The sequence below is a fragment of the Camponotus vicinus genome, unplaced genomic scaffold (genome assembly GCF_025532165.1).
Source record: "Camponotus vicinus isolate PSW18456_S1 unplaced genomic scaffold, iyCamVici1.0 SCAF_6, whole genome shotgun sequence".
Taxonomy (NCBI): Eukaryota; Metazoa; Arthropoda; class Insecta; order Hymenoptera; family Formicidae; genus Camponotus; species Camponotus vicinus.
The window spans coordinates 8,949,969-8,976,153 of NW_028141978.1; the positions used below are offsets into that span (position 1 = coordinate 8,949,969).

Below are 26,185 nucleotides of genomic sequence, written 5' to 3' on the forward strand. Positions count from 1 at the left end.
TGGAAGTATATGAATATTATCGTATTTAATTCAATTAATTTTGGTCTTGAAATGATACAACAATGTCGAGAAAATTCAATACAATAATTGATTCAATTAACTAAATGTATAAATTGTATTTAATTGTTTTATGATTTCTCTCAAATCATTATTTCGTTACATCAAGTTCAGACTATTAGTTGTAGTAATATATCTTGTATCTAACTGAAGATTTAGTTCATCGTAACATGCGAACAAGATTAATAAAATGGAATATTTGATTGTTTCAAACCATCAAAATTGTTTTTCCAAATTTTTTAGTTTAACAATATGTGCAGTTACTCAGATTTTGATTCAGTTCATTCAACATATCTTTTTAGTTCCAGTAACACATAATGGTGTTCATGCAACTATACCCATTCAACTAATTGATTCAAGTGTCTCAATCACTTATTTTGTTAATTAAAACACATTTTTTGTTATTTAGACAATTTTAGCATTGAATTAACAAGATAGAAGTCAACTAAAGTTATTTATTTAATTCAACAATTCCTTTTTCTCAGTGTATGAATATACAAATACCATATTTTTAAATTAAGATTATTTACTGATACATGTCAAATTTTTATTTTAATATTAAAATTTTAATATCGCGAGAGAGAAATGAGTATTTCTTTGTAAATTCTTGTCTTGTATTAAAAGATTTTTGGAATTATAAATTGGCAGAATCATTATAAAAAATGCAAAATAATCGAGAATTTGAAAAGTATGCATTACATAAACGTAATAAAACGCAGATATCTCGAAACAGCGAATCTATTTTTGCTGTTGCCAAGCGAGCCTTCGGCGATTGCAAAGCTCACCGGCATAATTTTCGTACCGCGATGCAAGCTGCACAGCCCGCATTGGTATATTAGCAATCTATATGTATGTATGGGTGCCATGCACGTCACGGGTGAGACTTGCGTGCACGAGTAGGTGTGCGCGTGTGCGTGTGCGTGAGCAGTCATTCGAGTGTAGATGCGCCCGGCTGTCTTGTGGGTCGATACGATGGCTATACCACTGCTGCTGGGTCCATGGTTATGCACACGTTTACGTGGCACCGTCTGCTTCTCTCGTCTTGTCTCGTCTCGTCTCGTCTCATGTTGTCTCTCATATTCACATCTTTTTTGTCGTATGTGAGTCACAATCTACACGAAATACATGTTATCTTTCCAAAAATGCTTTATTTTTTCTGGTAAAGTTCTAGAAGTAGATTTTTCGCTTAAAACTTTGACTTTTCATTGAAAATTTGATTAGTGATACTTTTTTGATATCAAAAGTTGGACCTAAGAAATGATATTTTTTTCTGTATTTTTATTATACAGAGGCTGTTTTTCTGTTTTATTACATTTAGAATAAATATAATTTTTGTGAATGGATGGCACTTTTTTTCTGAATTGAACAAAGAAGTAAACTCCGCTCACATAACAGCTTTACTGCAAGTGATTATGCCTCGACATATATGTCGCAATATTATAAATTTAGAAGAATTCGCATTATCCTTGACTCAATTACGAAACTTTATCGCTATTTCCCAAGTAGATACTTCTCAATGAAAAAGATTGTTCGTATCGATTGAATATTTTTTCTGCATTAACAAATTGCTTGTGAAGAATGAGATTACAGTTCGCTCGAGCTGAAAATATCTAATCTTGTTGTTCAAAAAGTGTAAAGAGCATCAAGTGCATACATATAAACAATCATCAAGATATTATTCTTATTTAAATATTATTTGAATCATAATTACATTTCGTTCATAGAAAGAAACTATAAGTAATGAAAATTATTACATATTAATAATATATAATAATTTTTAACGAAAATTGTGTGTGTGATATATTGATAAGGAATTAAATAAACAGAAAATATTGAGAAATTAAAGGGATACTTTTGAATTTTCTGCCCGCGCAGAAACATTGAATTTATCTAGGCAAGGCGATGTATCGATCGGAGGTCAGCCTCGTACAGCCGGGCAAGTCGACAGACCGACCGGCCGGCCGGCGACAAAATAACGCGAGTAGAATTATGCAAATCGCGAATGCAGTATCTTTTTTTTTTTTGCTGTTGGCTTTATCGGCCTCAAATGTTCCGCGATGTGCCCGAGGCGTAGAATCAGTTATGCGCGCGCGTGCGTGCGTTTGTCCGTCGCGTGCGTGCATCTCGTCAATTGTAGCGCCCGTGTTAACGGTGTCCGCTCTGCTTTGCGTTGTTCCAGTACGGCAAACAGCTCCGAGAGAATTACCGAGCCTTCAAGAACAAGCAGTGCGAGCAGAACGGCAGTGGCAGCCCCAAAGAACAATACAGCAGCTACAATGTGTCCAATGTAAGTGCTATATGTATGATTTCGAGCGCTAAGAAATATAAAGACTTAAAAGCGAATTGAGAAGAGCTGGAAAAAAATCGAGAAGATTAGAAAATTCAAAAGAATTTATTTAGTTAAATAGAGGGTCTACTTCCTAGAAAAACATAATGAACTTAGAATTCTGAGTGATTTTTTTATAACTGGAAATACCAGGGATTTTTCATGGAATTTAGAAAAAAAAAATTCTCTCTTTAATAATTTTATTTTCATATTGTAATCAGTCGGCAAACCAACTGAATTATGCATGTGTATTTAAAATGTATAAATATTTATCTTTGTGTTCATATATGTTTTGACACATTATAGAATATGCAGTTCATATTTATACAATTCTCAGTCATAAAAAATTAAAAATGTTACCATGAAAAATCTTTATTTTAAAAAATAAACGCTATTCAGTCTTTTAAGTGAATTTTCAAACCTAGCACTTGAAACTTAAATGGCTCTTTATTTTTCCTTTATATAAGTGAAAAATGCACACAATAAAAGACTTATTTTAAAAAGTTGCATCTTTAAGAAATCTCTAAAAGAATTCTCTTTATCTGGAATTTTGAAACCCTGGAAGATCAAGGAATATTTTTATAAAATTCAAGTAGACACCTTGTTAAATTTTTTCTGAATTAAGTCTTCATATCATTCTTAGCACTTTAATTAAATATAAATCTAAATTCAGTATAGGTATTTCAACACTGATTTAACATTGCAAATTTGACGTAATAATTGCGGACTAAATTCGAAAAGAGAGAACAGAACGCATAAGAAAAGGTTTACATATAATTCGTTACAATGTAAGCATATGAGTAAAATAATGAAGCCGAGTGTCTCGCGGCGAGAATTATTTCTGCGCGCGATGTATTTTTGATGGGCCACTCTCTAGCCTTGGATATGCTCGAAAGGTAAATTTCGCTTTAGACGTGGTAAATGGAATGGAAGAGGCGATTACGTTGAAATTACCTCGAGTGACAGTAATTTGCCGGGTCACGCCACGTTCGATCATTGCCTTCAGTCATCCCTTTTCCTGCACGAGCCATCGTCTCTCGTCGAACTTTCATAGCGTCTACGGGATCTTGATTAACTCGTGCAATCCCGAGCTTTTCAACGCTTTTTCTCGATTAACACCTCCTTGCCTTTCATTGCTTCCTCTCTTATTCAACTCTTAATTGTTTTCATTATTACTTTAATGCATTCGTTATATTATTTATTAATTATACATATATATGCAAATTTGCTCGCGAAGAGATAATTTTGACAAAGAATTTTATATATATTTAATTATATATGTATATAATTTTTTATCGAAAAATTATTTCCTTTTACAAGCGAAATAAATAGATTCGTTTATGAATTTATATTAATATTTCAATAAATAACGCAGACAAATTACATTATTGTTCTCCATGGTCGTGCGCATTTATCGATTCTCTAATTGAGGTATGAAATATAAGGAAATTTATTGCTAATGAATAAACGACCAGTAACGTGAAAACACCGGCCGACGTAACGTTGGATGACGATGTTGTTAGCGTTACATAATTTTAGCAAATAGCTCATTAGTTATTGATCTTTAATGCGAAATTCCGCGCGAAATATGCGAGAATTGTTGAGCCACTCCCAGTCGAGATTCTATTCGCTTGTGTGCGTTCGTTACTTCGAGTGTACAAGTGCATAATTCTCTGTTGCTAGCTCTCTCATGTGTTTTATTTATACAATGGTTAAACTATGGCAACGCAAATTATATTGCCGCGATTAATACATATCATATATCGTCCATTTTATTGCTACCGCGATAATAAATTCGCCGATTCGCAATCGATTCTCTCGTACGCGATTACTCGCTAAAGAGAAAAAAACAAGTTAATTTTTTAGGTTTTTAGCTAGTTGAATATTTATAGTCGATTATTTGACTTGTTTGTGTTTTATTTGTGTTTTATTTGACTTGTTAGTTGTTTTAGTGTAATTAATATTTATATAAAATCTGCCATGTGAGAGAAATAATTATTAGAAACTCCAGAAAGCACTTCCAGGAAGCAAAACTATTTAGAGTTAATAGAATTTAATAATTGAATTTGTATTTATCTTAGCTACTGTAAATCGAAATGATTTTGAAGAATTTTCAGATTCATTATTGCCACTAAATTTTGCGAGACAGCTTAAACAATCAAATAAATTATATCAATGTGTCGCATGTATGTTAAAATTATCATGGGTATTAATGAAACGTAATGTACTGATAATAATAAAATAAATATGAGAAAATCAATTAAAATAAAAAGAGAGACTTTATGCACGGAATGAGGGGAGGATTTCTCTTTATATATAATTGCTTTTATGAATAATTTTTATGTCTCTCTTCGACGTTCGATGAAAATTAATAACTTAGCAGTGCATCCATTATCGGACACATTATCGTTAATTATCGAATATCTGTTATTTTGATATATTTTAATATATAAAATAAGTATCTCAAACAAGTGGATACTTTGCACAGAAAATATTCGCTAATGGGAAGATTGTGACGCGTTGTCCAGTCGAACGGAATTTAAAAGCAGAAAATGTTAAAGGAACACTGACTATCTTTCTTACGAGAGACGCGATCTGGGAAGCAAATTTTCTCGGAAAAGTACCGTCATAACTTACGCAAAGAATGCCAAGAAGGATCTATCCCCATCGAATCTCACTGACCTCATTGTCGTGCCATCCCCGACTTCGTTGAGATATAGGCTTTTCTCTCTCTCTCTTTCTCTTTCCTTCTCTTTACGATATTCTTCGCGTCTTCCTACGCGCTAAGACGTCGGCGCGTCTCATCCGGTAGGAAATTTCATCCTCGTATCGCACAGCTGATTCCAAGGTCGTGCCAGCCAGTCAGAGGGACGACAACCCTTCGTCGGTGTGTACTCTCGAAGCTAGACACGTACCAATCTACCACCCCCCGTTTACTCTTTCATCGACTGACTTATTTCCTTTTTTATCTCTTTTTTTTTCTCATCGCCGGAGAGATGAAGGTATAGCTTGTTCTTATTATAATTTCCATAGCCGGCTTTCTCGAAGAAATATTTTTCAAGGCGTTAACGCCTCATCGTTAAACCGCGGGAATTGCATCATTCAAAATTGCATGAATAATAAAAGTGATTCGAGATAAACTCTATCAATTATTAAAATATGCTTTCTCTTAAACTCCACGACAAGGAAAAAAAATGAAATGTTATATTAAAAGCAAAGTTGTGAAATTTTCCGTAAATGAAATTTTTTTAAAATTTTAGAGAGATCTGAAAAGCTGCAATTTTACAATGTCTAGCATTAAATATTTATTTTTGACATTTTTATTTTTCTTATAACAAACTGAGATACAAACTATTTTTGAGTTACATTTTTGAGTACATAATGCGCTTATATCATTTTGTAAGAATATTAATAATTTTTTATAGGCGAATTTTTTCTTATTTCTACATCCAACTTATCTCTGCAACTTATCAAAGTATTTTAATCTTGTAATAAATATATAGAACGTACTTTTTGTCCACATTTCTCTTTTTTTGTAAAGCACGTGACAGTTATAATAATAAAATATTCGCAATCTCTCCAAGGAAGGAAGGAAATATCGATTAGGCGAAGCGGGCGTGAGACATATATTGTCGAGCCATTTCGAAGAACTGGTTTTGAAGGAGCGATCTTAACAAGCTTCCGGCAATAAATTACAGTTCGTGCTGGTTATGAATTATCTACTCGAAGTAGCACGGAGGAGCATGACAATTAAAGCCTAGAATGGAAAATAACCGGTATTACGCGCTTAATGCGCGAAAGTGCAAGAAAAAAGATAATTGGTTTGTAAAATAACGTAATTGATAGGGGCATGGTTTGACATGGTTTAACGACAGTCTCTAGTAATAACAAGAAATTATATTGTTTATAAAGATATTTAGATGATATTGAGATAATTGTAAAGAAAATTTGATTTCTCTAACAGTGACACTTTTAGTTTAAATTGTTTAACAATATTTGAGAATCTTCTCACAACTATAAAGGTCTTCGATATTTCGATGGAGATACTGAAAATAAGGAGTGGAGATTGTGGGAAGACCCAAGAATAATCATCATAGGAAAAACAGACGATGAAGAGTGCACGTGGTGAAAAGCGAAGATGAAACTTCGAAGTCTCATGCATTGTACATTTTCGCGAAGGGGTAACATGAAAGAAAGCGCGAACGTGTCTTGCACTTCGTTTCGATTGGAAACTTCGATCATGGATATCGTTCGTTCGTGTCCCGCTTTTATCTTTATTCGAAGGGAAACAAAAGTGTGCCTCGCATCGTGTCGAATCGACAGGGCAAACTTCGCATTTTCCGTCTCCCGCACTGTTTCTATTTTTCACGTTCTACGTAATTGCACATTCAAATGGATAAATTGAAACTCGAGAGTAAAGTTTCGTGCCAGTGTAGTTGCATGCGGATTCAATCTCCTGAATTTTAAGAGATCTATACCGGTGATGGAAAGATAAAATAGAAAAATACTTGAAGCGCATGATATAAAAATATTGACAAAAATTCGTATGAGAAAAAATATAGATATTATAGACGTAAAAATAATATAAATTTGTAAAATAAATATTTCTATATAAATATTTCTATATATTTCTATATAAATATTTCTCAATAAAATTTATTTCCAAAAACGCGTAATTAAAATTAATATTTTATATTGGTTTGCAATATTTTTTTATCGCAAACTTTAATTTGGAAATTACGTTGATTGATACGACAGTATCGATTATTTGGTGTTATCGGCCAATCTATTCGCCATCATTATGTCATCTCGTCCAGCCAACTACTTAACGAGTGTCCATGGCGTTTAACCGATCGTTCGCGGTTGACGTGAAAGCGTAGTCGCGCTCTGCTTTTAGTCAGACATTATATTTCCCTTAATGGCGCGACAGCCGGCTTGGATACCGGAAATGTTGAGAGTATCCAACAACGACGTTCTTTTCCATTTTTCCATCGCGGCAAGGCTCGGCATTGTTACTCGGCCGTCGATCCCCTCGCCGTTCATTTAAATTCAAGTAAGTTTTACCTTCTTGGAATTTCAATGCGAGCGTTAATTATTGGGCTTTAATGCGGGAATTGAACAAATTGTAACAAATATAAAGCTTCCCTCGAAGCTATCGTTGATTGCTAAAATCGTCGTAAACAGTACGTCGTTAAAATTAAGCTGCGCGGATTCCGCGCTACCTCCATTATTAATGAATAATGATATGCGTGCGCATACGCATATTACGTAAGAGAAATTCCTCCCTTAAAATTTCAGAGTCTCGGTATCTTATGATGTTGCAGAAATTGTTACAATTGACTCCAGCCGACCGTAACATTTTCAATCATCCGACGTCTCTACCGAACTGTCGATCTTTTTCTCGATCATCAGTCATGTGATCGTCTTCTTTTTCTCCGCTTTTATCATTTCCATCCGTTGCCAGGCCGGGCATCAGACTTGAATAGGGAGGATTCCGTTCGTCGGGGGAGGGATGGCGGGGAGGGCCGGGGCCGGAAAGGCCGGGAGTGCAGTACCTCGGTTACAGTCAGGGGTTTAAAAGTCGGGCAAAAAGCCCCGGCCGGCTGTTGCTACGCGCGAACTATCGACCAACCCGGCTTCTACCTATATATCCGCGAGAGAGCTCTCTTGGGGTATGGAGGAAGAGCTATAGATGGTATACGAGCGCGCGCGCGCGAGTACTTCTCGTGTACCGGGAGGGCTGGGGAATAACGGTATGCGTGCGTGTGTACACACGTGTGTGTGTATATATATATATATATATATATATATATATATATATATATATATATATATATATATATATATACACACGTGTGTATATATATATATATATATATATATATATATATATATATATATATATATATATATATATATATGTATGCACGCCGGAGGGAAAGAGGGATTCGGAGAAAGACGAATGGAGAAAGAGGAAAAAAGGCACATCACCCAAATGCGCGAGGCTGACGCGAGGCTTTCTTGCGCTCGCTTCCTTGGTGCTCTCATATTTTAGCCGCCATCGCGCCAACGCCGTATCGTTTCGTAGCGCGATTGCTTTATTCCGCGCTCTTATTCTTCCACTTTCATTATATTCTTTATTTTGGGAAGCTCTCTCGAAATATCCAACGCACGCCATCTTAACTTCGTCGCTCCGCTCTTTCCCACAGAAGACAGAGAGGAGCGATGCGACAGAGAGAGTTTGCATACGGCGAATCGCGAAGCCGAGAAGGGACATTTGCGCGCTGCAAAATTGGATCGTAAAGGTAGACATAAACTCCTGGGTAGATATTCCCCGACGTCGTTCTCTCTCGCCTGCCTATCGCGCTGCGCCGCTTCTCGCCCCGAAATATGCGCCCGCCGAAAATAGTCACGACACACCGGTTATGAAACTTTCACGTACTCTCCTCCCTCTTCGCCTCGCCGCCTCTCGAGTCCTTTTATTACACGCGACTACGGCGTACGATGTTCCGTTAAAAGCATCGCTGTGTGCGCCGTTAAAAATTTATTTCCAATCGCATGGATTTTCCGAAGCGTACGCCGGAAGATCCAACTTTCACGTGCATCAGCAAGTCTGATATTAAGAGAAATCAATGTAATTTTCAGACCTTTCCGTTTTCACAGCAAATCAGACTCTAAAAAGTAGAATGAAAACTGAAGAATGGAGAGAAAAGTAAAATACGTTAACTACATTTTACAAGATTGATTCGATTTATTTAAGAGGTCATCGCAAATTTGAATCATCGGTATCCATTTTGAACATTTATCTCCAACAGAAAGACTAATCGCGACAACCTAGAAACTCGGGAGACGCGTATCTATTAGTTGGAACCAGAAGACGAAGACTAATGAACGATCGAGCTGGCCCATTTCCTCCAAACTCGTCAGGAAATAAGACGACAGGATAAGGCAGGCAAGGACAACAACGGGTGCGAACGGGAGAGAATTTCCGGCGCGACGTTTTCCTTATCAGCCCCTCCCGCGTCCTTCCCTCCGGCCCTTCAAGCTGTCGCATGGAAATTTTTAATTTAACTTTACGACTCCACCGAGACACTCTGTCCCCTCTTCTCTTCTCTTTGTCCTCCCGTACTTCTTCATCTCAGTCTTGCATCATCGGATGCATCGCCGTAAGTGAAAAGGACGGGAACATTTGAAGAGTCGCATCACCGGAATGAAATGATTGCATAGTCGGCGAACAGTGACGTAATCAGAATATGTAAGATTTTATTAAAAGCTATTATCTTTATTAATTAAATTAAGAAAAATAGTAAGATTTTTGTTGCGAGTTTCAAAATATTATAATACAATTTCTTTTACTATTAAATAATATTAAAACAAATTAATAAGAAGAGAGAGAAGGCTTTTGATCATTTCAAAAATCATTTATAATTTTCGCCAATAATAATAAAACTATAAAATCTAAAAAATTAATGAAAAATTTATATTAAAATTATATATTAATTTGCTAATTTTGTCGTAAAGTTAAAAGTAGAAATGTAAAAGAAAACTCTTTAAGGAGGAAAATTTCGTAAATAAACTTGCGATAAGATCGGTAGCTGCGATTTTCCCGAGGATGAAGTTTTCTCGCATATAGATCTTTGACTTGCTTGCAAGGGAGAGAGCGCACCAGCTAAATCGCCGGTGGGTATAAAGCCGGACGTTTCCGCGTTGCTTCCGTCGCACCATCTCCGCCATTGTTATCGCCGGCCGTCGCCTGCGATAACCGTCGTTCTCAGACGAAACGGATATACGCGGCGACCAAGTTACCCCATAATCGAGTGCACTTCCGGTTAAACAATTCCGCTCGCGACGACGGTAATGAAACTGCATCTCATCTACCGCGATTGCGATTAACTACGTCTTTTGTCTAGGTAACAACTTCGACAGCAATTCATCGTTTATATTCTAAGAGAGTTTCTACGATTGTGTATATTATAATATTTTTCAAAGCTCGTGTTTATGATTAATTCAAATTTAAATAAATATAATAATATATAATTTAATATAAAATATAATAATATTTAATATAAAATAATATAAAATTTAAATAAATATAATAACATAGCTTATTACAAGCCTCTAAAAATTGCGTCGTTGTTGAATCTGAAATTTTGTCCTTTAAAATTTTACATAAATGTTAGCATATGATTTAATAATAATATTCTCTCTGCGAGTGATATGATTGCGTTTCTATATCCGGTCAACGAGTATAAATTTAGAGATGTATCAGAGTATACTTATGACGAATTTGGGCTCCTTTATTGATATCTTTCTCGTTAAAGTATCCAAAAGCGAAACACGAGTTCTCCCTTTCCTACCCCGATCTCTTTTCTTTCGTACCTCAGTTGCCTCGCTGTCTTTATGACCCTTCTCAATGGTAATACGTGGTCGCTTAAAGCTCGCGCAAGTGCTACGGTCGGTGCTTTTCGAAAAGTGCGCGACCAGCACTAAAAAAGTTCGCCGGCAGCTTTATTCGTGGCTCAAGCGAGCGGCGAGAGAGAAAGAGACGGGGTATAAATTAAAGCGCTGGTCGCCCGCGGCCGAAGAGAGGAACACGACCGAGGGAAAAATATTCCTCTTCCGTTCGCTCGTCTAACATTTATGTCGCGACAAACTCTGAAAATACCGCTGATCGAACTGGCTTCTTTCGCGTTAAAATTTGTTTAACTCTTGAAGAAAGACGGGAGAAACGTTATAATGTCTTCAAAACAATATCTTGCTTTGAGATCAAACAACATTTAACTGGCTAAGAATTTTAAAGATTCCGGAAAATACCTATGCGAGAGATTCTTCTTTTATTTTTTTTATCTTCCTAAAGTTAAGAGCTACATTTTCCGATTCTTTCATTCTCCGTAAAAGTCACTCTCCAATTTTTCCCTTCCAGAAATAATAATTGCTTTTGCCGAATATTTCTCGAAAATTGTCAATAATACGAAAATACGTTTCGGGAAAGAGTATCTCGAGTATCGTGTTGTTATGAAACGCTCCCTTGCGCGATTTTCTCGGCGGGGTGCTTCGTTCCATCGTTTTTCGATACTTTGCGAACGATTACTCTCGCGAACGATACAAGTTTACGCGAAACACGACTATCGGTACCGCCGTCGATTCCGCTTTCCCATTTTCCGAGAGGCGGTGGCTCGCAATTTCTCGACTAAATGGGACGTGCTTCGTCTTACCGCGGGACAATTAACGAACGCTCGACGACAGGGATTGCCGAAAATGCCGTTCGCGTTGCAGAAATTGTACCTCGCATCTCGATGTTACTTTTCGGGGTAACTTAAATTGCATTCGAAACTCATCTCTATTTCCCCCTCACTCGGTACCGAAAGAAGTTGCTCGAGGCAATCGTGCCGCAGAAGCTCGCGAGTTTAAAGTTTCTCTTAAGATCGTGTCATAAGTATTGCACGAGATGTACATCGTTTATATATATATATATATATATGTATATATACACACAATTTTTATCCTCATTTTTGGAGGAGTGTAACTCCACAAGGAGGGATGTAGGAGTATATGTTTATATAAAAAAAAACCCCCTTAATTTTCGACAAAGAATTATCTCCTAAAATTTTTCGTAATTATTAAGAAACACCCAATATATATATATATATATATATATATATATATATATATATAGCAAATTATCATATTTAAGAAATCATATGTGTGTGCTAATACAAAACAGATTAAACTTTTAATATTCTATTTTTAATATTCTTTTTAAAATTAAATAATACTGTCACGTATTTTTATATATTATTTTTTTTGTACGAAAATCATATACGACATTAATTTGGAGAGAGAAAAAAATAATCAGACATATATATTACTCCTTATTCCTTTTTTTCTTTTATTTCTCTATTGATTTTCGCCTCTAAATCTTCTCGAGTCACGTAATGAGATATTTCACTCTTACGTATTTCGCGAATATCAAACAGCGTAGCGAATGGTGGTAATCTCGCTTGCAGCTGTTCTCATCCAAATAAATTCCGCGTGCTACTCTTGTCGGTAAACCCCGGGCAACGGCGGCGCACGCAATTGGCATTATATATTTTCGCCGACCAGATGCAACCGGGAGATGCATCTTATCCCCACTGGAGAGCATCCTGCCAAGGCTAGTGGGTCCTCCTTTTCCACCACCGCCGCTGCCTCCCTTCCTCCTGTCCTGACCGCTTCCGCCTTGTCTCTCATCTGCGGATGGTCGATTCTATGCGCGTGCGCCCATGTAACCTTGACATTGAACGATTTCTCCCTGCTGCATCGCTCCCCTCTGCAACCGCCAACCCTAGTAGCCTTTCCTCTTTCTCTTTCTCTCTCTCTCTCTTCCTCTTCGCTAACTCTGTGGCGGACATCCGCGTCATCCGCCTGGCGAATCCGAACAAAAAAAAGGCAGATAAAATGAAATAACAGTGAATCGCGTCCGTCGGCCTCGACACCCGCTCCTGTCAGACTTTCCCGCTGATGCGCCACTGACACATCCGATATCCGGAGAAACGCGGTTCTCCTCGCTGTCTCTTCAAGGTCTCTGCTAAAAAAGGTACCAGGGAGCTCGCTGATACGTCCGGTTCACGCGATTTCCAGTATGACAAATCAGGTAAGCTCCTCTCTCTGTCTCTTTTCTTCTCAGTCCTCGATTTTCCTCCAGATTCTTCAATGGTTCGATAATCTCGAGCGATATCAATTCTCTGCTACCATATGAATCTCTTCGATGATACCGCATTCTGCCTCGAATTTCTCGCTGCAGCCGGGAAACTCGATCTAATGGAAATTTACATGTGGCACGCATCAACCGCATGCAAAGTTTTGCATGTCATCGCGGATCGAATGTGAAGACAAGATGATGTAGTGCGTGCGAGCGTATGCGTGTATCGCGAGCATGCGCGTGAGTGGGTGGGTCTGATTATGGGCCCCGGGGACTCCGCTGCACTTCCTGCGCAACCTATAATTACGATTATCTAATCGCCGCTGCATTATGTAACGCGGCATAACGTCTGGCTTGACAGACGCGACCGACTCTAGAGGCCGATTTTTCTCTCCTCCTTTTCTCTGTCTCTTTTTTTCTCCTTTCTTTTACAGACGATTTATGCGATTCCAGCGAGTGAAATTACAAATATATAGAAATTTGACAGGATCTTGAAATTAAGACAAAACTTTTTTATTTCCTTTAATACCGATAAACTACATGGCCTGATTTTATACAATGCGCCAGACGCTCGTTATAAAGCATTGGATCATGAGCGATAAATTCTGTTCTTCGCCCAGTTTGTGACGATCTATATTGATCTCTATCTATTACTCAAATGTCTAAATAAATTGATTTATTATCTCTCTGCAGTAAACCGGTTACGCAAGTCGAACTGGTCGTTTACAAGAACAGAAATCTCTTTCGTAGTAACCTAGTGACACGAAGGAAATAATAGTCTGCAGTGTTTTGCTTTCTTGTTCGTTTAACACATTCTTTTAATTTTTTAAGATTATTATTATTCCTGATTAAAGTAAAATTCACGCGATATTCACGAAATTTTTGATTATTTATTAAATCTAAAAATCTTTTAATTGATTATTCGAGTCGTCGAAATTCGGAAAGATATTATTATTTGCTTTCCTCGTAGATTACCCGAGAGAGATTGAATTCTTCTAAAACGAATAGCCCTCGCAATCGCATAGAGAAAAGAAGAAAAAGGCGATGACGGGTATAACCGCGAATCGGGACAGAGTCATAACTCGTTCCTCTTCGTATCGTCCCTCTTTCTGTATTTTACGACGACGACCACGACATCGAGTTCGCACATTCCCTCCGTCTTTCTCTTTCTTACCGATAAGTCAAGACAGGAACTTTAAAGACCTTAATCATATAGATCGCCTAGCGCCAGTCATAAATATCGCCGATGCAAGCTCAGGTTGGCGCGCGTCCAACTTCGTTTAACCCCCGCTTAACTATCTCGGACGCGGTCCGCTGTTCCGTTCCGCATTTAGCAAATTTCACGTCTTTTTCTTGCCCCCCTTCGCCCGCGCTCCTCGCTCTCTTCCGCTTGTCGTAATTCCGCAGCTGCCAGAGTCTCTGGAGTCGCGCGCGACCATCAGCGGTTATTACATAATCTACGCGGTCGTCTGTGCCGTGTATTTTCGCGGCATTCCTGATCCCGAAGCGTACCGAGAATATTGTCGCCCATGCCAAACGCGATACGTATCAGCATTAATTCACTTACTCGTCGGCAAATGTAAGTCACGGGGGAAACAAAGTTTTCTTAATTCGAGAGGACAAGATTTCGCAAAGAAACGCGCAAAATTCTGATAAACTGTATTTTATCATGATTTTATTAACAGATATATAAAATTTATTATTGTTTATTATTGTTATTTATACATGTATAATATCTTGTATAATGCGACTTTTTTCAAGTAAAAAGATTATGAAGAAATTATCGGCAGATTTATAAAATATAACTATAAAATATAAAATAAATATTTCATTATTTAGTTCATATAATATTCCTGGCAAACTTCAAATTTTAAAATATAAAACTAAAAATAAAAAAATGTTTATAAATATAAAAGACAGACCTTTAAACAAATTGTAATTATAAATTATAGCGTTTTAGCGTAAAGATATATGAATAATTTCTATCTTACTTTTATTAAAATTAACGATTGATTATGAAACTAGATTTGCGGATATACAGAATTCTATTGAAATCCATCTCTGTGACGGTGCTTCTCTCTATTGACATTAAAAATGCTACTGGTTAAACACATATTTCACGACTGCTAAAAGTGATCGTACATTAGATTTCTCCGCTCTTGACGTCACCGATTCTCCGTTGTACTCGCAGAGAGAATGGTAATTACCAGCGTATTACATAACGCGTACGAACAGGGAGGAGAAGGAGAGAGAAAGAGAGCAAACGAGGGGAATAGAAGTTTCGATCGAATCTCACGGCCATCGTCGTCGTCGAGGAGAAAGGAACGGACGACAAGGCGAACCGACAAACGACCGAAATAGTTGATACGCGTAATTTGCATGATTGCACGGAGAATCGGCGGTGGCACTCGGGAGTTTATGCATTTGCGGGCGTTCTAAAACCGTCAGACACGATCACCGGGGCGATGGCGAGACGATGCACCGTCGTGAGAGCTCGGTATTTATGAGGACGACGGCTGACATTCTTAGGTTTTACGATCGGTGTAAACGGTTAACAAGAGCGGCGGCTGGCTACCTGTATAATACCGCGATACACACTACTGTGTGGATGCGCCGATATTTGGCCAGGTGCGCGTTCTAGGTGATTTTATAGACCACGGTAATAATTTCGAAGCGATGACGAATCTTACCCTCGAGATAAAATCGCTCCTTCCGTCTGGTCCTCTAGTTCTAGCCTCGGGTCTGTCGTTCTTTCTCGGGCCTCGGTTGCCTTCCAAGCCTCTGCTTCCTTCTCTTCTCCTTCTACTTGGCAGAATAATCGCCGGAAGCGAATACCTAGAGATTACGCGACGTGTTCTTCAAAAGCTATTTAAAAGTACAGCCAAAGCGAGAGCATAGATTTCTCTAGCCTGTTAAGGAGTTATGAGCGCCAATTACGCGAGAGAACATAATTCGCTTGGAAAGAACGAGACACGCACTTTAAATCGAGAACTTTCTAACGCAAGTATTTTACATTGCGTGCTCGAACCGAGAGCAGGCAGCATCGTTAATATTTCTTGCAGTGAAAATTAAACATGCAAAATTACAGAGCTTTAACAAGTCGAGATTTAATCTACTGGATTTATATAAATTGCTTTTGTTTAATAATTTCGATCTTGTCGTTTTCCTTTTGATGAATGTTTGCAAGTTAATGATTGCAGTGTTTAATGTTATCTTTTAATCGAGATTTCTTCAATTTGAATTGATCAAAACTTGTGCATCGTGCATCACGATGCATTGCTTATGATTCGGTATTATAATAAAAAAGATGCATAGTTAAACGATACGTGCACCGGATTGACGGGTATCAAAACGAGTCGGATGACGCAAGCTTTTGAGACTTCTTGTTCAAGGTAACCACGTGCACGTTGAGGACGGGCCAGTCATGGCCAAGGACAGCCGTCAAAAGAAACCCTTTTTTTCAGTAAGTTCGCCGCAGGCGACTGACACGTGTAAATCTGCCGGGAATAATGGCGGACCGATGATAGATACGTTGAATGATTGTAGTTTTCCTGTTTCTGGACACGCGAGAAAATAAAATATTTAGTTATCCGCGAATTTTTCAAGAATTTCGTTTTTATTTTTATTATAATTTTCTATTCTTTAAATTTTTAATTAAGTAAATAATTAAGTATTTTATTTTCTCCTTTATTATTCTTTCTTTTTTATTACTATCTTTTAGTAATAAATAGAAGTATCTTATATTTAGTATAAAAGTATTTTCTTAAAAAATAATATCTAATTAAATTATTTAAAAAGAAACGAAAGATCGCTCGCGCGCGAAAGTCATTTTTCGTAGTTATATAATTAGAAGGAATTAACCTATTTTTTTTTCATGCTTCTAGCGTCAGATAACACATTAATGACGCGAGCGTGTAGCGAGGCTACAGCGGGACCGCTAATTCCGATCTTGATTAATTTACCGCCGAGCGAAGTCGGAGTTACTTCAAGTATGACTTTGCATAAGTTGCGCGCGACCGGAGATTAATCTTGGCGCAAATGTCATTAGGCCGCTGCACTTTCAAGATTTGGCCCTGCAAATTTCCTCGAAAAGAGAACTCACCTTTGATTATCATTTTCCGCGTCATCGAGACTGTATTTTCTCAATTGTAACAATTAGATGTTAAATATAAAAATTTCATTTCCGAAAGAAGGGTATTTTTCTTTTCTTGTTAAAAATAATAGATATATGTGTGCATGTGCCTCTAGACATGTACGACAAAAAAGAAACAGTATTGCAATTAAAAATACTCTCGAAATATGTCAAAAAAAATTAAATATTCTAGGAATTCTTTCAGGTAAAAGAAGCGACGATAAGCGTCTCGTGAAAATTTCCCGATACGTTATAAGAGAACGGGAATTCGTGACACTTGGCCCCGGGCAGTTAATTTAATGTTGAAATAACGAAGACCGTTTGAGCAAGTTAAAAGGTGCATTGATGTCAATAATCGGTTGACTGCCTCGCGGCGTTTATCTCTCGCTATCTGTCTCTCTTTTTCTTTTTCTCTCTCCAACTCTTCCGCTCAGAATTAACGTGTCTATTTTTATTCACGCTGGAACGTGCTTCTGGCAAAATTGTTTAACACTTCTGGAATACTGGGAACACTGCACACGTGACTGATCGGCTAATTTTATCTTATGCGCGTTGGCATTTTGCCATCTTGGACTCATATATATTTGCCCGTTGGATACATAAACCATATCGAGCGCAATTTCTCATATGAATTTCGATTGAATCATACATTGCCTTACATATTTAAATAAAAAAGATTTATAAGTAAAAGTTAAGCAACACATTCGAAATTTGATAAATAGGCGCATTTTTTCTCATTAATTGCGCAATTAAATAATATAAAAATAATATAAAAATGTAGACATTATTTTATATTAGAAAGCAAAGAATATTTATTATGTAAAATTATAATATTTGTTAGAGAATATATAATTATTTTGCAATTTGATACGTTACATGATGATATAATTATGATAAAATTATAGTATAAACATGAAATTACTTTAAATAATTTTTTTAGATGAATAATGATAAATTGAATCAAGATTCACAGCAAAATGGCTTAATAGATTGTCTTAAACATTCTCTTGTACCAATGTCTCATTGATCGGCCGCGTATAAGCTCTACGCCGAGAAAGCCAAGAAGCTTTCGTGCTCCTCCAAAGCACATTCGGTCTTTCCCAATCTCCTTAACAAGCCATTTCCCGCGAGTAACTCGCGATCGATAGCTGCGAGTGCCTTTGCGCACTTCCGCTTTTGCCTATCGGCGCAATTTTCGGTGCCTCCAAGAAAGACGATGATGCGTCGCGACGTGCATTGTCGTGCATTCCCCGAGAGAGCGAATCATCTGGTGTTATCATGCGATTCAGACCGAGCTCTAAGAGAAGCCGAAGTGGGGCTTACGGCACAACAAGCCATTGTGTGCACGATTCGTCTTCTCTCGTTGCCTCCACGTCCTTCAGATTTCCGTATCCCACTCTAGCTACCATCGAAAATGGCTGTGTTGAAAGATGCCATAGTACACTTTGAGAGAGACACGCTTGAGGATCATACATTTCTAAAGTAATTTCCTAATCACGATATCCACAATATTGTTTCAAATCGATATATTTTATTTTATTTTATTTACCGATAAGTGATCGAACAAAGAATGTTTCGACGGAGTGAAATAATTCTTATTGCTGGCGGCTTTATAAATCGTAAAATCGATGGCGAGCAATGTAGTTTGAAATTGCGAGAATTAAATTAGTTTGGCACGGCATTAGCGTGTAATTGCGACGCGGATAGGGGCCTCTCGGGTTTTTCTCGGGTTTCGAACACGCTTTGAGCACGCCGTTTATTATTTAAATTGCACGGGCGCGACTGAGCCGATTTATCACTCTTCTCGCTCGCTCTCTCTCTCCCTCTCTTTCGCTCTCACGTATGCGACACGGCTGAACATAATCGCCGTACACGTACAACCATGCGGGAGGATGCGAGAAATCGAACGCATCTGAATGCCGGTGCACGTCCACGCGACGCATTATACGTTCGCGCGACGTCGGTGACGGAGTGCAAAGGGTGCACATAAGTTATCGGTCTACATCTGAAATACCCCCATAACGACCGACGCTTGCTTTAAACGCAGTCTGCACGATACCTTCTTTCTCTTTTTCTAACAAGTAGTACGCTTGTTTCAAACTTGTTACAGGAAACTTGTTGCAGCGCTGTAAAGTTGTAATATTATTTAACTCGACTAGGGATGCTAGTTAACGACACGATGAGAAGGGCAAGTTAGCTTATTAGCATTTTAAGGTACATAATGTTCTTTTTTTTATTATCTATTTACGCATCAGCATGAGAATTAGTGAGAGAAGATCATTGTGCAAATTATGTTTTATGATGAAAAAAGGCTGATTATTATAATTAATGAATCGGATATCCGTGAATTTTGGAGTTATAATAAAAACCTAAAAATCTAATTTTTACTCCCATTTTTGGTGGAGTGTAACTCCACAGGGGGAGTTTATATGAAAAATCTCCCTTAATTTTCGATAAAGAATCATCTCCTAAAATTTTTCGCACTTATTAAGAAACACCCTGTATATATAATTTTTATAAATATGATTCTCAATTATAATCCTAAATGACATATATATATTTTTTAGAAATTACATCAATTATCAAAAAAATCTGCCCGTTCTTTTTCACGTATCCTCGGAATGATGTCAGGCTGCTTTCGCCTTAAGCTCTTTGTTCACATTTGCCATAAAGAGAAGTACTCCACGCGAAAGAAACGCGCTTCCCGCTCGCGCTCGAGCACGGGACGACAGTTTTTGCATAATTTTACGTCAATCATCGGTCCGGCTGGAGAGCTGGATGGTTGCGCAACGCGACGATAGGGATCTCTTGAAAAGCCGGGGAACCGCACGGCTCGGCCGTCCGCGTAATTTGTCTTTGTTCGACGATGTGACCGGGCTAATGTCGTTGGACGGCCGTTCTTCCATTATTTCAGGACGAACTTCGCCTTCCTTTTCTCTCTCCTTCTCTCTCTCTCTCTCTCTGCGTCGGACGTGTTCCCAAGCGAATCGCCGGGCACAATTAACGTCTATCTAAACTACCGGTCGACTGCTATCTGAGACCGAGCGTATCCGATGCAATTTAGGAGACGTCCTCTTCTCCTACTGTGTGTCTCTTCCGCAATGAACGCTTCGCGAAAGCTGCACTGACGACGACGACGACGAAGACGTGCACCGACGACGGCATTGTGACAGTATAAATTCGCCTTTGTCCGATAACCTCGGACAATTAATACCGAGTTGCTCTACGTGCGTCATTGTGCAGTCGTACGACTGCGGCTCTCGTTGCTGCCGGCGAGACTGTTGTGTAACATCCCTGCGCGGGGATGTCGTAAGCTAGCTATGACCGATGTCATCGTTACCTAGCTTTGAGTCTCTCGTCTCTCCTCGAACCGGATCAATTATTCCAAGTAATCTCGTACTCGTGACATTTTTTGTACTGTCATTTCGTCGTATTTTTTTCTTTCATCGCGAATAGTTTCGGACGATGTCCTCCAGTTTTGACGAAACCTGGTGTAGCTTACGTAATAAAATACTGTCGACATTTTTCGTTCGTGTTAATGTTCGAGTTTAAAGATAAAAACGCCCCTGATGGACAAAAACTTTCTTAATTTGCGAGCATCCTTTTAAAGTACTTTTTTATTACGAAACTTTCCTATGAAAAATACTTTTCCCTAATAGTTTCCAATACATCGCCTATAACTTTCAAGGATAGTGCTGACCCTTTACACGACGATATCGGCTACACGAATGAAAAAACTCATTAAGATTTCTTTTTCGCTCCAAATTCCGCCGAGTTCCCTAAAAATAAAATCTCATGAAGAGAAAAAATATAATTAAGATGATGAGATTTATAAATATTATATTGACTGTAATAATTAAAATCTCCAATGCATATCTGTCAGCATCTTCTTTTTTTTTTCCACTATTGGGAGACTCCGGGGATTTTGAACCGTGATTCGTATCGGGGCACGCGGACGAGCAGGGGTGCAGGGTAAAGACATAAAGGAGGGTAAGGTAGGGAAGGGGCATCGTGATATGGGGGTGAGGAGAACAAAGAGTGGCATGCGCAATAGCGTCGATCGGTGCGAAGCGAGGCAGGCCCCATGTTCGTTCGTTTCTTGGCTATTCGACCCTGCATAGGGACAGTTGATGAGCGCTTAGCAACAGGCTTGTCAGGGGTTGTCAACCCCATCTCACGAATTTCCTCGCTATCGCTGCTGTTTGCCATTAAACACAAACAAATTTTGCAAATTCGGCCGATAAATTAGTAGAAGTTTATCGTGATTCTTCAAGGGAATTCTTTTCGTAGAAACTTATTTCTCTTGCGCACAAGGAATAAATATATTATTCATAAAATGTCAAGAAAACTGCGAGTGCTTTTGCACTTTCAAATTTTTTGAAAAATCTAAAGAAATATTTTATTCTTCCTTTCCCTCTGCCTCCCTCCCTCCCTCGCCTCCTTTCTCTCTTTCTCCCTCTATAAAACTAATTTATTTGAATTATATAAAATTAATCTTTAAGATGTATACATAGAAAAGAGATATCGTGTATTGTTTCATGATAGAATTCTTCTAAATCTCGTTAAATTTTAAAGCAAATAGTTGCGTTTTTCGATATTCCCATCGCGAAACAATATTTTATTGTTTTTTAAAAATCATCATTATACATATATTTTCTTTCGACACAGATATCTCTATTTACAAATTGAAAACAAACTGTCGGAAACATCACAAATGGGAAATTTCCAATCGTGTAAAATATCAAGTTAAAAACCATTATAATGCAAACATAGAAGAATACTGTCGGATTAAGTTTCTATAAATAAACGTGGAAGCGTTGTGTTGTGGCTTCTCTTTATTTCTACAAAATATTAGCTGTCTGGCGGCGCTCGATGAGACGAGGGGGGGAGGGTGACGTAGCGATAAAAACCTCTCCCGCGGTATACTACCGGAAATAGCATATCCAACCTCGATAAAGCCCTTCCCGACGTGTCTCGCGGTGCCGGTGTTTTCTGAGTAAATATGTTTAATGGAAATCGACGCGAAAGTTTCTCGCGCGTACGTTCCGTTTCGAAGGCATCTTTTTTATCTCTTTGCTTGTGCAACCAATGTATCCACGTGGCTGATAACGATAGGGTCTGGTCACCTGGAATCGATACCGCGTGAGTCGGATCGATAATAGTGGCTGCCAGTCGGGTCTCCAGGTGCAACTTCTCCCACTTCCTCCCCCTTTTCTTTACCTCGACCGTGCTTGACCCCGCGTTACTCTTCAGAGGAACTCCCGACATTCACGGAAGCATTTTTGTCCGATAATATTGTCACGCATATAAACGAAATTATTTTATATGTATCAAAATATTTGCTGAAATGCTCCGATATCACAAATCTAATTTTAATCGATTCGATTTTTTTTTTCATTCTTGTATATCATTCATCAATCTTATTTCTTCGTAATCGCTTATCGGTTCTCGAGAGCGATTTCTCGCATTATGCTATCGCTCGGTCACGAGGCGAGATAGTAACCTAGTAACATCGGAAGGAATGACTATTGATCGGTTGATGCGTTTTTAACCGGGCTGTTTTTTATAAGCGATCAAAATTGCAAGTTGAAAAAATGCAACTTTGGTATCGCATAGAGACTGGGAACTTTATAAATAAAGTATCTAAACGCGATGATGATGAAAAAAAAGAATCGATCAAACATTTGTTTAAAATATTCAATATAAAAAAACAAAGTACAGATTCTCACAGTATCTTTTTTTACTGCATAGTAAAATTAAAAGTTTATGTCAAAATTATTTGCAATACTTGAGGGAGATTTTTATATCCTTTTATTTTTATATCCTTTTATTTTTATAAAATTACTTAGTGCATATGCTGTTTATACTTGGGCGTAATTTGTACAAAATTTATTTCATTCGCGAATTCAATGACTTATCATGCGCCTAGTGTTTGACAGACACTACGCGATAACTAGCAACCAGCCAGCTTTGGGTAAAACGATACCGGCAGACAAGGGAGGGATGCTTTTATCGGTCGTAAAACAACGTTAGGCATCCACGATAACGAGGGAGTCGCGAAATGCCGCGGGAACGGAACTTTCGAAGGAGAGAGCGAAGGGAAATCTAATCGCTGGTGGCACACACAAACGGTATTCAGAAGAACTCGCGTACACATATACGCGCGTATCATATTGTTGCGATACCACCTCGCAATTTCATAATATCATCGTTATATCAGCGACAATTTAAAATGTCGTAAAGTGAAATAATGCGCGAAGCGATGGAGTGATAGGCGGATGTGAATATTTACGCACCGAACGCTGGCGATTTCGCGAGATAGTGAAACGTTGTCTCGAAGGGAAAACGGTAGTCGAGAATCTTGGAATGGAGCGAATCAAATAAATGAAATCTAATAAGCTGAGGTATTTAATAATCACCTCATCCTAGCTGCCTTACCGTTTTTGGCACAGATTACAAAATTATATATTGCGTTGTTTTTATTATTGTTTGATATTATAATAAGTGTAAATTCTTGTTTTTTTCTTTTTCATGACAACTCTGCAAAGGAACGCCACTTTAGCTTTGTTGCTAATAATATTAGATGTGATGGGATATATTTAAAACGTAAAATTTTATCTCAACTTCAAACGAATTTCAATAGAATTTAGATTTAATTAGAGATATTTGTCGTCGAAATATTCAGTCATACGAAGAGATTTTAACGTATATTAACGGCGATTTTTATGACTCTTTGACGTAAAATTACGATGTGGATTTTCTATAAGTGAATGTAACAAAATTTCTTTATGAGAAGAAACGCGGCGCAAGATGATGGTAGTAATGCAACCTGGACGTGTCATTTTCGACGGCTAGCGCTTTCGCGAAGCGGGATGGAAGTTGATCGAACGACGAGAGGGTTGATGAAGGAAAAGGAGATGGAGAACGTTATCCGCAGCACAGAGTCGTAAACTTCGAAGGAGCTTGTAATAACGATAAAATACGATGAGGAAGCCTGGCCGAGCGGGAAAGCTCTCTCTCTCTCTCTCTCTCTCTCTCTCTCTCTCTCTCTCTCTCTCTCTCTCTCTCTCTCTCTCTCTCTCTCTCTCTCTCTCTCTCTCTCTCTCTCTCTCTCTCTCTCTCTCTCTCTCTCTCTCTCTCTCTCACTCTCTCACTCTCTCACTCTCTTCCTCTTTCTCTCGCGCGCTTTCTTCACTGTATATGTTCAAACCGACGAAGTTAGTCCGGAAGTTGTAAACTCGCTCGAAACCCAGGAAGCCCGCAGCGTGTTAACTTCGCTCATCGGACATCCCTTAAAATATTATATACACATGGCCGGACTTAGATTGGTCTCGGCTACGCTCGTCAAGTCTCTGAACCGTCACCCTGTTACTCGATGCATCGTTTAAAAATTAATTTACCTGCAGAAACTCTACCGATAGACGTTGTTAATAATTTCTCATTATACCTATAATATCTTTATCTTCTCTTTACCACTCTTTAAACTTAATAATGCAAGCGAGTCATATTTCATCAGAAATCGTTCTAGAATGAAATCCATTCTGAGAAGAAGTGATGTAGACAAATATAAAAAAAGAAATATAGACAATTTCAAAAATTTCTACATACTTTCAGAAAGTTAGTTAAATACAATTACCGTTAAATTATAAAAAATAAACATAATAATGCAGAAATATTTCTCAAAATAAAATGCTATTTTACTAGAGAATAGTTTCTAAATCGTGATATCGAGTCGTGACAGGCCTTAGCGGCGATGTCAAGGCCACGCCAGGAAAGCCCATCACGAGAATCTTCCTCTGTTTCCCTCTCCAGAGAGCAAGAGGGAAGTAAGCCGAAACTGGAAAGAGCCTAGTTGAACATCGATCGCGGCTACGTTACGGGTGTATAGCGCCACACCGGCTTTTCTGGTTTCCGGCAGGGTTCTCGAAAGCACCCTCGAATTCTCGCTCCACGATAATTCGCTGATGAGAAACTCCGAGCCCTTTCTCTCTCCCTCTTTATCTTCCCCTCTCTCTCTTTCCCTCTCTTTCCCGTAATTCCCTCTCCGGACGTACTTACGCCGCGAGCGTCTATTTATTTTAACAACCGACTAATCCACTACGTGCGCTCTGGTTTTTTGCTCGTTATCAGGAATCTAAAGAGCGAAAGAGGCTTACTCGTATGACGGTTCAAATTATTCTTCGGAATATAGCTCAAACACTGGTCTTTCGGTATCTTTGCGTTTTGATTATATTTCGAATTTATTTGAAATATATAGGTGTGTATTTATCACTCTAATCAATATGTATCCAAGTATTTTGCAGATATTTGAACCACAATTTCTAATACTTAAACTGTGAGTTTGATGAGTATGATTTTAGGATACATTTTCATGAAATTGTGGATTTAGCATATACACAATACGTCAGAATTATACTAAATTAAGGCGCTCTAAATTATAAAGTTATCTCTCCAGCTATCATCTCGCATGATATCGAGGTTCATTTCATTGTCCTTTATCGTCGATTGCCGAATCGTGATTTGCGGAAAGAAAAGTCCGCGGATAGAATTATTGCCGGAACGCAGGCGGCTGAGTTATCGTCCGCGATTTTTACCAGCTGTATCGCATCCGAGCCATAATTTCACGAGAGATTTGTGGGGCGTAGTTTGTTCGCCGTGGGTCACTGAAAAAGAGAGGGAAGCAGGAAGAGAATTCGCCTCTTTCCCTCTCTTTTTCTCACACGTTTCTGCAAAACGAGTTATTTACTGGACTGAAAACTACTCGCGTTTCTAATCCCAAATAAAAGTGTTCGATGGCGGCCCGGAAACGGCTCTCTCTTCATCGCACCCGTTCGTAAAGGACAGGCTTCCACTTTTACCAGAGATGAACGTCGAAACGCTCAAACTCACATTTATACTTGAGTTATAGATAGATGTATTTATCATAGAATCATTGAGCGCATTGAAATTTAGATGCGTCGCATTTTTGACCGAAACATTATATATCCGC

At 38.2% G+C, this 26,185-nt stretch overlaps 1 protein-coding gene across 10 annotated transcripts in view; it reads left to right on the plus strand.

Annotated features, from left to right (window-relative positions):
- The window catches only part of LOC145973252 (growth factor receptor-bound protein 14), a 241,651-nt gene that overhangs the window by 206,656 nt on the left and 8,810 nt on the right, over positions 1–26,185 (plus strand). For all 10 annotated transcript variants that reach the window (XM_083102500.1, XM_083102502.1, XM_083102501.1 and 7 more), the window contains one exon: positions 2,237–2,344. In XM_083102500.1, coding sequence (XP_082958626.1) covers positions 2,237–2,344 — 108 coding nt within the window. The remainder of the gene's footprint in view (positions 1–2,236; positions 2,345–26,185) is intronic.